This window comes from Corythoichthys intestinalis, unplaced genomic scaffold (genome assembly GCF_030265065.1).
Source record: "Corythoichthys intestinalis isolate RoL2023-P3 unplaced genomic scaffold, ASM3026506v1 HiC_scaffold_23, whole genome shotgun sequence".
Taxonomy (NCBI): Eukaryota; Metazoa; Chordata; class Actinopteri; order Syngnathiformes; family Syngnathidae; genus Corythoichthys; species Corythoichthys intestinalis.
The window spans coordinates 596,584-608,870 of NW_026651592.1; the positions used below are offsets into that span (position 1 = coordinate 596,584).

General features: G+C 40.3%; 1 protein-coding gene across 7 annotated transcripts in view; it reads left to right on the forward strand.

The window, feature by feature from the left end:
- The window catches only part of LOC130911193 (teneurin-4-like), a 599,534-nt gene that overhangs the window by 374,371 nt on the left and 212,876 nt on the right, over positions 1–12,287 (forward strand). For all 7 annotated transcript variants that reach the window (XM_057828990.1, XM_057828991.1, XM_057828993.1 and 4 more), the window contains 2 exons: positions 2,362–2,508; positions 7,649–7,868. In XM_057828990.1, coding sequence (XP_057684973.1) covers positions 2,362–2,508; positions 7,649–7,868 — 367 coding nt within the window. The remainder of the gene's footprint in view (positions 1–2,361; positions 2,509–7,648; positions 7,869–12,287) is intronic.

Below are 12,287 nucleotides of genomic sequence, written 5' to 3' on the forward strand. Positions count from 1 at the left end.
TAATTTCAGGCCTCATGGGCTTAAGCTGGGAAGATTATGCCATATTTTTCTGTAAATTATATATATATTCTGTAAAATAAATTGTTGGAATGGAAAGATAAGACACAAGATGGATATATACAGTGGGGAGAACAAATATTTGATACACTGCCAATGGGTTTTCCAATTGGCAGTGTATCAAATACTTGTTCTCCCCACTGTACATTCAACATACGGTACATAAGGACTGTAGTGGGCATTTCACTCTACTGTCATTTAAATCTGTCTATGCTGTCCTCACTCGGAAGCGTCTACTTTTTCCAGAGCTAGACAGCTAGTGAACGACACCTTAATAATCAGACTTCTTCCTTTTTCATCTGATTTATTAATAAAATGGCCTCAAACCACTGTCCTCTTTAGACCGTAGTGAAACTACAAAAAAAAGTACACAAGCATTGCATTAGCAACAACGTTAGCTTAGCACGCTGTACAGGTTCACTAAACATAAACAAAAAGCGTCTCATACAAAAAATAGAACATTTCGCTTACTAACATAATATGTACATTCTTTACAACAACCATACTTACGGACAAATCTTGTCCAACGATCATATAAGCACAACATTACAACGTAGGCGTCAGCCCGAGACGTCGTGCAGCCATATTGAACTGGCAAGAAAAAAATAAACCATGTCGCAAAGCGACCACAAGAGTTCGCTGTTAGACAGCACAAAAAGTCTTGCTGTAAAACTTACCATAAGGCAGAATACTGTCTGAGCGGGACATGTGCGTTAATTGCGTCAAATATTTTAACGTGATTAATTAAAAAAATTAATTACCGCGCGTTAACGCGATAATTTTCACAGCCCTAAAAAATAGTCATCCAAAAATGTACTCAAGTATAAGTAAAAAAATATTTGATGTAAAGGATACTCAAGTAATGCGTAACATTGTGACTAACGGCTTACAATGTCTGATTTAAAAAAAAAAAAAGTATATTTATTTTCTCGGCTTTCTTTAAAATTTACCATTACAACGCCACTTTAATTAAACGAATACTCGAAGCAGCAAAATTTAATTCGAATCTTTTTTTTTCTAATCGAATACTCAAGTTATTTGATTAATCGTTGCAGCACTAATAGGCAGTGACTCAAACTCAACAGGAAACGACCTGTAAATGCCCTAAAATGAACAGCAAGTGACCTGTAAATGCCCGGAAAATCGGACCGAATGACTGTGAATGCTCTGGTTTTGAATGAACGACTGTTCCCAATCTAAATGGATTGGGCGTTAAGCACCGTCAATGGCTGCCTTAGGGGCAGTTTACATGACGACTCTGCAACACAAAGACGCAATGACTGAGTAGCGGACTCGCCTTGCGTGCATATAGTGTCGGCAAAGACGAAAAATTTTGAATCCTGCCTCCAAAGTGGAAGAATCCGAGTGCAGGGGATTGAAGGGGGCTTCCTCGGCATGCATATCAAAGGCTCCCACAGCGCAAGACCGCGCCGTTAACGTCAGCACTCGTACACGTCACGTTGGGCATGCGCAGTGGTGCTACTAAACATTAAAAACAGCAAATATGGTGGAATGTCGGCTTTAATTTACTGTTTAAATAATATTTTTAAATTAAATATGTTGAATGTTTCAATTTTCGTGTCTTTTTGAACAAAAGAAAAATGCCATTGTTTCGAGTGGGCGGGCATTTTTTTTTCTGGGCTGAGGGAGCTTGGTGGGGTCAAAGTGCAGCATTCGCTGTCGCCCTGTAAATCTGCACTGCCCCCTAGGGCCTGGCATGAATACTACATCGTTTTCATGCGGAATCGCGACATTGTTCGAATGGAGACGCAAATGCAAATTTGCAATTTTTCGTATTCTCAGAGAGTCACCTTGTAAACGGCCCCTTAGAGTTAACTGAGACATTATTATAGTGTAAGATTTTGGTAGCAACTTGATGGTTCCTTTTTTGTTTTTTTAAACAGTGAAACCTTTTTAAAACGATGTTTCGATTCTTGACGGGAGCATATCGTTAACCTTTTGGAATATAAAGTATACGATATATCACCATTTTGATATTTTGTCACATTCCTAGTTACTACCCACCTCTGATTTTGGCTGGGAGGGGCAAATGCGAACTCCCAGTCACAAAGATTGGACGTCTAGCGCCATCAAGGCAGCCAATGACGTCAATGAGTGCCTAGTTATGGCTTTAAAGATAAAAAAAAAAAAAAAAAATCATAATTCATGCATGTAAAGGTTAATTAAACTGTGTACACAAGAAATTACCATTAGTAAATTTGTGAATAGTGAATACAAGCTTGATGGCTGTACTTTATCAGAGATGTCTTTCATATCCTCATCTACATTTCTTCCACCGAACAGAGGGTTGTCCTGGCCTGTGCAACGGTAACGGCAGATGTACCCTGGGTTCCGGCGGCTGGTACTGCGTTTGCCAGCTGGGCTGGAGGGGCAGCGGTTGCGACACCTCCATGGAGACGGCGTGCGGCGACGTCAAGGACAACGATGGAGGTAAGACCGTTACCGTGCAAACGTTTATACAGTCCCCCAAGTCACGGCTAGTGGACTCCCGGGAAGAGAATTGCAGCTTTAAGCAGCCCAGAGCGCTGCAGAGTACACAAAGGAGGAAGTCACGTCTCGGTCCAGGAGGGCGAGGACGTGCCTTCCTCCGCTGTGCAACTCATTGCGAAATCAAGCTCTTTGTAAGCATCCTTTTATTCATGTGAGACTGATAGACAGCAGCCTTTAAAGATTTTTTTTTTTTAATCAATCCTCATCAAAAATGATAAAATGGAAGTGTTTAGCTTCAAACAATGAGTTACACGTGCCTGTGACAGTATTAAAAATATCATAAATAGCATTATTATGTGAATTAGAATCATATTTTGAGACAATTCGACTTCAAACAACAATTTGGCGAAGCGCAGATGACAAGGAATTACTCTTTTAATCTGCCGTTTAGCCCTGCCTGTCATTATAGCGCTCTAGCGTCCTCAGCTCGATGGTGACGTCGGCAGGGTCACTATTTCATCTGATTTAGAATTCAGCCCATTGAGGAGGAATTATTCAGAACGAGGAAAATGCGACGAAGAGAGCAGCAAAATGTCATTGTTTTAATTAGGGCTGTCAAAATTATCACGTTAACTGGCGGTAATCAATTTTTATAATTAATCACGTTAAAATATTTGACTCATTTAGCGCACATGCCCCGCTCAAACACATTAAAATGACAGCGGAGTGTAATGTCCGCTTGTTACTTGTTTTTTGGTGTTTGGCGCCCTCTGCTGGTGCTTGGCTCCAACTGATTTTATGGCTTTCAGCACCATGAGTGAGCATGGTGTAATTATTGACATCAACAATGGCGAGCTATAAGTTTATTTTTTGATTGAAAATTTTACAAATTTTAATAAAACGAAAACATTAAGAGAGGTTTTAATATAAAATTTCTATAACTTGTACTAACATTTATCTTTTAAGAACTACAAGTCTTTCTATCCATGGATGGCGTCACGGGAATGTTAATAATGTTAATGCCATCTTGTTGATTTATTGTTATAATAAACTAATACAGTACTTATGTACCGTATGTTGAATGTATATCTCCGTCTTGTGTCTTATCTTTCCATTCCAATAATAATTTACAGACAAATATGGCATATTTTATAGATGGTTTGAATTGCGATTAATTACGATTAATTATTTTTTAAGCTGTAATTAACTCGATTAAAAATTGTAATCGTTTGACAGCCCGTTTTAATCTCTCTACTCCAAAATTTTTACAGGATATTCTTTTTATCGAAGTATTTTTTTCCCCAATTGCTAAATAAATGGTATGGTCATGACAAATAAGTCTTGTGCTAGATGGAATATGAAATATTCAAAAGGCATTTATTCAGTACGAGATGGCGAAATTACCCCATAATGGTCAAAACTGTCGACTTCCTGCACCTCCCGAACGATATTTTATGCCACCGGAGTTAGTCCGTTTTTTGTCATTTCCCTCACCCGGCTTCAAGTCTTTTTCTCACCTTTCGAAGCAAAAAATCACACAAAACTACCCCGAGTCATATCACCCGGCCGCGGGGTTGTCGATTGTCTTCACTGCTTGCCAACCCCCCACCCCGGGTGCGAGCAAGTTACAGCTTGTCATTCCTCTGCTGCGGGCAGGAGAGCTCGTTGCCGGGGAAGCAGCTTGAGAATGACCGCCGGAAAACCGGCTGACGTCGGAGGAGGGTGTAGCTGCCTGAGCCCAACCCGAGGATAGTGGTCTATTGCCGGGCACACAAAAAAGGGCAGAGGGAGCTGGAAGTCTGGAAGATATGGAGAACCGCACGAGCGTAAGCCGAGTATAGCAATCTCCTGGCGGGCACACCATGAGGACCAAGGGGGGGTGCGATAAGCCGCCGGTCTTCGGCCGAGTGGCATTCTTGGTGGACAAGGAGCATTGTCAGCCACAAAATGCAAGCCACCTCTGTATTAAAACGTGTGACATGATCCCATTATTTGACATAATACAAAACGCGGTATTTATTCACTTTTTTTGGGCCAATCTCGGGGTGAACAAGAACTTTTTGAAACCGAAAAAGGCTCACACGCCTCTCCCTGGTGCGGCAACAAAACCCTGCAGCACATTTGGCTGGTGTGATGTAAAAAATAAACAAATTAATCCACAAAATCGGCTGAATCCGCAGTCTTTCTGTATTCTGTAAAGCAATGCTGTATTGTGAGATGCTGCCCCGGTCGACGTCACATTCGCATTCCTCCTCAATCCAGGTAGTCACTCATTTTCATGGCGCGGGATTAAAAAAATTTAAGAAATATAACGAATTTTAAACATATATTTTTTGCAGTGTAAATAAAACAATGTCACTATGGAATTCATTTCCTACAACATCCATACTTTTGCACACATATTTTTTTTCCTTACAAGAATTTAAATTTTTTTTAAGTATCATTTGAAAATTGTCTCGTCAACTTTATTTTTTGTAATCTTTTACAAATTTCCAACTTCTGGATTAAAAGTTATTTTTAATGAATACTGTATTTCCATCAACTATTCTACTGAATTTTAACTCATTGTCTGCAGAATGGTCGTTGCCAATCCTTCCAGTTAAAATGGATTGGACATCTATCACGGGCAGACAATGAGTTAATCTCAATTAGTACTCACAATTTATCATTAAATTCATGCAATTAATCACTTGTTTCATGTTTTACTTGTGGTTATTTTATGATTTTTATTACTATATAGTAGAGGTCGACCGACATATTGGCCGGCCGATATATCGGGCCGATATACGGACTTTCGGACCCCAGAAGGACCCCGCAGCTGTTTGAAATCAGGCTGCTCCAGGGAAGCTTTAGGCTTACTTTTTATATAAATATTATAAGATTTTTTTCTATCTTGCGTGAGAGAATATGCAATGTCAGTTTAGCCTTTTCAGGTGTTTCCTGAGTGATCCTTGCACTCTAAATGTAACTCCTAGCATTAGCGTAGCATTCATGTTAGCGTTAGCTTTAACATGGTGAGGGTCTTCTTAAACTCTCACTCAATTTAAATAAATGTTCAGAAATGTATTGTAAATTATAATAGCAAAACCAAAAATTAAGCACTACATTCTTAAAAAATATTCATCGTTTAGACTAATCGACTAATCGTTAAGCTATTCGATAGCTTAGTCGGGAGAAAATAATTGTTTAAGACAGCCCTAGTAAGTGCACACCCACAGTTGGCATTCTTGTCACTATGGTGTAGGACTTTTTTACACCAAGCAATTTTTTGATAGAATATAATAGAATATAATAGCCCTTTATTGTCATTATACAGTTGTACAATGAAATTGTGGAGCATTTCCCTTTACAATGCACGATAAGTTAAAATCTCAAAAGTGACTTGCGAGTATAAAAGTATAAAATCTAAGTAAATATAAATATAAAATGTGTATGAGATCTATGTCCTATGTTCAGGCAGTGCAAATAATCAAAGTGAAGTAGCAGCAGTTTGACAGAGAATATTGCACGTTAATATTGCACATAGAATATGTGTGAATAGAAGTGAAGTAGCAGCAGTTAAATTGCCTTCCATAATCTAAGTGTAAAGGTGCAACAATCGATTAATCTACAACGAATCAGTTAGCAAATTATTCGACAACTATTTTGGTAACCGATTAATCGTTTAGGACGTTCTTCACTTTACACTTGTCTAAATTCTTGAAATCATGACATATACCGTAATTTGCGCACTACAAGGCACACCTGATTATAAGCCGCCATCCACCAAATGTGACAGGAAAACGGCATTTGTTCACAGATAAGCCGCACTGGACTATAAGCCGCAGCTGTCCTCACTGTATTATGGGATATTTACACCAAAAGATAATAACTGGTAACACTTCATTAGATAGCGGCATCATACGACGGTCAGAAGACCAAATGAACCACCATGAAGCTTTGAACCAATTGGCTGCAAAGCTTCATTTGGCCATCATTGCTCCCTTGGGGGAGACAGTCAATCTTTTATGTCACCAGCTGTCAACACTGTTGTTGTCCAACATGCCTCCTAGCATGCATTGCAGCGCAACAGATGTAAATACCAATCAAAATACGTTCTTAAATGTTCTGTACTTATTACTTTTCATTTACTGTTCCTGTTGTTTAATTAATTGCTAGTTATGGTATTTGGTAACATTTTATTTGACATTGGCGCCATAAGACTGTCATTAGACAATTAGACATAATTATGACATGACACTGTCATGAGCATTAAGAAATGCTTATAACAGTTATCATTTAGTTTAATTCGGCAAATTATCTCACTTTGAATGGATGTAAAAGACCCAAGCTGAACATAAATGGAGTTGGTAACATAATTTGCTGAATGACACTTAATGACATCTGTCATAAGCATTCAGTAATGCCCATGATAGTCTCATGTCCTAACTATGACGGTCTTATGACAGTCTTATGACGCCGCTGTCAAATAAAGTGTTACCAAATACCATAAAAAGCAATTAATGAAACTGGAACAGTAAATGAATAAATAGTTAGCACAGAACATGAATTTTGATTGCTACTTACATCTGTAGTGCTGCAATGCATGCTAGGAGGCATGTGTTGCCAATTAACCAAAATAAATCAACAAAAAGCCGCACTGGACTATAAGCCGCAGGATTCAAAATAAACTAAAAAAGTAGCGGCTTATAGTCCGGAAATTACGGTATATAACTCTCAATTGTAAATATTATCAGATTTCTTCATTATATTTTTGTGAAGTCAAAGTAGGACATGAGCAAAAATCTGCTTTTACTTTGAAAAACAACAATTAACATTTTTGCCAATTTTCGGACATCTTACTGTCTAAACTAGCTTCTTAAATAGGCTGCAACAACTAATTAATTAATAAATTAGTTGCCAACGTAAGGAAATTGTCATCCATTTTGTCTTCATTGCTTCTTACAACATGCCGAAAACAACTCAAGGGTAAATATCGGCTTTGGATATTGGCTTTTGATATTGGCAATCGGCAAAAGAAAAATTTTAAGATAGTGATATCAGCATGGGCCTTTGAAAATCCCATATCGGTCGGCCTCTACTACTAATATATTGTAGTTTTACTACTTAAGTAGCATACTTATTTCCGTGACCTCCTCAGACGGCCTCATGGATTGCATGGATCCGGACTGCTGTCTCCAGTCAAGTTGTCACAGTACCTCGCTGTGCGTGGGCTCACCGGACCCCCTGGACATCATCCAGGAGACGCAGCTGTCGGCGGGTGAGCGGGGCAAGTCGCAGAGCTTCTACGATCGCGTTCGCTTCCTGGTGGGCCGCGAGAGCACCCACGTGGTGCGTGGCCCCAGCCCCTTCGACGCCAAGTGAGTCCCTGCTGATTCTTCTGATCTGTGTTATCTTAGAATTGAAATAATTTGTATAGCCTATGCAGGTTTGAATCAAGTGTAGCCTTAAAGTCCTTCTAAATCGAAAGCCAAGACCAAGAAATATGACGACGCATAGGCTATGTAGCATTTGACTTCACTTTAACTATGGAGGGAGACGAGGGAAGAATGCTGTGTTAAACAAAAAAATGCTGTCAATGAAGGCGTTTCTTACATACATTCAAGGGCAGATATCCCAGGAAGGACATGTCTGCCTTCTCAACTATGGGCTGATACACACACTCATGAACACAGTCATGCAAGTTGTAAAACATCCCATGATCTGAAAATTGAAGGTTCAGACTATCTGCATCATTTCTCCCGCATCGTTCAAAGGTCTACACTCCATTACTGAGTACTGTTAAGCTAAGCTATAAGCTAATAATAGCTAAGCATAAGGTGACAGTCAGGGACAGAGAGGAGAGAAGAGAAGAGTTGTCTGTAATTATTTATTTTTGTCACTAAACAGCTAACCGTCTGGATCTTGAGATCGGAAGAAGTAGTTCGGATTTTAATGATATTTTAGCCTGATTTCCAGGAAGTATGTATTTATTATATTGTACACAGGTAGTCCCCAGGTTACATTTGACCCGACTATTTCGACTTTACGGCGCCTGCATCTTGTTTTTTTTTTTGTTTGTTTTTTAAATGTTGACTTTTGTGTTGTGATGCATGCTTTTATGTACATGGGTGGGCGCATGTACACACGCGCCCACCCACCCTACACATGCACACACAGAGCAGTCGAGTGACAGAGCTGACAGCCTGCGCGCACATTTGTTGTATGTGAAGCATCCAGAGGCGACGGTATATAATCCCTTTTGACACTGGTTATTATGCATTTTCAATTGTGGTCGAATACTTGGGACGAGTTTATGTGATTGTTTTTGATTATGTGCGGACGCTAACTGATACATGCTAATCGTTTGTTATTGCTGTATATGCAGCTACTTGTAAATAGAAATTTGAATTGCCGTTATTGAAGATGAGACTGATTTAATTTCATTTTATCTTAGTTTTATTCAGCAAGTATTGATGTCATGAACAGCTGTATAAAGTCGGCAAACCCCACGTTCGTTTGACATCGTCATTTCAGAGCTTAAGTAACCGTCTAGCTAGGACTTGGCTCAAACGTCTTGGCGAGGAGAGGCCTGTAATTGTCAACATGGATAAAACTCAACCATGAGAGACAGAATGCGGTAAAAAAAAAAAGGAAAATCACATTGTTTGATTTTTAAAGAATTTATTTCCAAATTAGAGTGGAAAATAAGTATTTGGTCACCTACAAACAAGCAAGATTTCTGGCTGTCAAAGAGGTCTAACTTCTTCTAACGAGGTCTAACAAGGCTCCACTCCTTACCTGTATTAATGGCACCTGTTTTAACTCATTATCGGTATAAAAGACACCTGTCCACAAACTCAGTCAGTCACACTCCAAATTCCACTATGGCCAAGACCAAAGAGCTGTCGAAGGACACCAGAGACAAAATTGTAGACCTGCACCAGGCTGGGAAGACTGAATCTGCAATAGGTAAAACGCTTGGTGTAAAGAAATCAACTGTGGGAGCAATTATTAGAAAATGGAAGACATACAAGACCACTGATAATCTCCCTCGATCTGGGGCTCCATGCAAATCTCACCCCGTGGCATCAAAATGATAACAAGCGGTAAAACCAGTTTTAAATGACAAAAACACATCGAAAAAAATCACTGACAACAGTCAACATGGCTCGCGCTAGCCATGTTGAATAAACTTCTCCATTCTCCGCTCACGCTAACTACTTGTCGCTTTAACAACGTCGCTGATTGGTCCACTTTGCTGTCTGTTTGCTGTGGCTTGCTCCGCCCTCAGAATTTTATCCGCCGGACGGTCGCCAGACTCAATCGCTGGAACATCGGTGAGTCTAGTATACCAGGCAACTTCCTAGTGGCTGTGTGACAGAAAATAATGTAAAAGCACTGCCTTAAGTGTGTGATCTTTAGGACAGAAGAGCAAACACACTACTTGTATTCATCTAAAAGCAATTACATACAATAAACAAGCCCTCCAATATGTTCCAATAGGACGATAATGAATTGTTTTAAGTGTAAAAGCGTGGGGCCGCAAAGACTAAATGCTGTGAAATAAGATTAGCAAGGAGTCCGCTTGTTGCTCGTTATTGCGTTCCGTGAGTTATTCGGCACTTTATTGCCGTAGACAACTGCGCTATAAATAACACGAGCAAAAGCAAGTGTCAGAGGGTGTTTTTTTGGGCGAGGAGGAAGGCAGCTGGATGGAGTAATGGAGGGTGAAATGGACAGCCGGCGGTGGTTGCGCGCCGCTTGACGGATGACGGACGGATGATGATGGACAAACACGGAGGGAAAAAAGCCTTCAAGCCAAGTGAACGGCATCTCGTATTCATGTATTGTGATTACTTCTAGCGTAATCCATCTGAGGCCCGCTCCCAGAGGCGGCGTGTTGAGATTCGACGGGAAAGGCTGTCAGTCTCACAAGAACCCCCCCCCCCCCCCCCCACCCGCTTTTGTTTCCTAGGCGCTTCATCTTTAATCGCTCGCGCGACTCTCGTCACCTTATTTGCATGCGACTTTGGAACCCGCCTGTTTTTTTTGTTTGTTTTTGTTTTCACTTGCGACAAATAAGCATCAAAACTGAAAAAAAAACTTGACAATATCACGTTTTTTGCTTTCGCGATTATCATATTTTTTTTATCATGTCGGGAAAATAAAAACTGTTGCGTGTTATAATTTCTTCACGGTGAAGGTTATGGCTTCAGTCGTCACTATTCTTAGCCAGACTGTGTTTTGGCATGAAAAGAATCGCATACTATAAGTGTCCTAGTTCAAGCAGCATCATTTTTCCAAACACAGGAGTAACACATTTTGCTATTTGATTTTCAAATATGGTTTTTAATGCCTTAAAAAAAATATTATTTGCATTAACACCTTTGCATTGGCTTCAATAGACAGTGATAGATGTTTACCGTCGTTATTAGCACTGAAAGATGAACATTCACAGCCGGTCTTCACAGTTTAAATGAGTTAGACAGCTATCGTTGTCAATGGCAGGCATCCATCCATCTACTGCTTAATCTGGGGTCGGGTCACGGGGGCAGCAGCTTTAGCAGGGAAGGCCAGACTTCCCTCTCCCCAGCCACTTCAACCAGCTCCTGCGGTGGGATCCTGTTAGGTTTTGTGTTTGTTTTCTCCTAGTGTGACTTGTCCCTATGATTGTCCATTGATTTCAACTTTTGTGCCTGCTCCTTGTGTATCATCCAACCTGCATCCTCCAGTAAGACAAAAAGTGGTAAACAAACATCGCAATTATCAACATGGCAAACTGGAAATAGCCAGATTAAACTGGAAACATAACGAAATTAAATTGCTAAAGGATCGTATAGCCAAGGAAGAGACAGTCCATTGTCCATATTTGGAATTTGTGGTTTATTTTGTTCCTGATGCGACCAAAAACGCCAACGCGGGATAAGTCTGAAAGTGTCCAACCCGTGTTATTCTCTCCACGTCTGAAAGCCATGACGGGAAAATCCCACGTTACCTTACACTGGTATTTACAGGGATATGAGTCTGAAAGGGGCTTCTATCTCTCAGCTGGCTTGGGAACGCTTTGGGATCTGTTATGTTTTGTGTTTGTTTTCTCCTAGTGTGACTTGTCCCTGTGATTGCCCATTGATTTCAACTGTTGTGCCTGCTCCTAGTGTATCATCCAATCTGCATCCTCCTGTGTCACCCAACTGTTACTCGTTGACTCGTTACCCTGTCTTTGTGTCTATATAAGCTCCCCATTTTTGTTGAGTCTTGTCGCGGCATTGTCAATGTCTATGTTCATGTCAGTGTTTTTTTCCCCCAGTTCCTCGTCCTGCTTCGAAAGTAAGTTGATTTATGAGCCTGACTTTTGTTTGTTAAGAGTTTTTGGTTGTTTTGTTACTTTTTTTCTGTTTTGTTGTTGTTGTTGGTAATTAAAACATTTTTGCACTGCCTTTCTGCCTTGCTTCCCTGTCCCTGCACTTGGGTCCACACACCACCTGCCTGCCCGCGAAACTTGACAGATGAGAGGGGGGTACTGATAGATGGCCCAATGGGACCCAAGATAAGAGTCATCGGCAAGAAAGTCCGAACGGGACACTGAACGAGAAGGGTGGAAAGAAAAACGCTCAGGGGAAACGGGGCAAGAAATCAAATTCAGAATCGCGATTCAGAATCAAAAATACAGAACCACCCCCCTCCCCAAACTAAAAAAGTTTAATTCCAAGTTATCCAACACAACCAACCATTAAGTCGAAGTCTAATCGTAAACGTCCAAAGAGCCATAGAAAGTTCAGTGCCATAACTCCCAATAC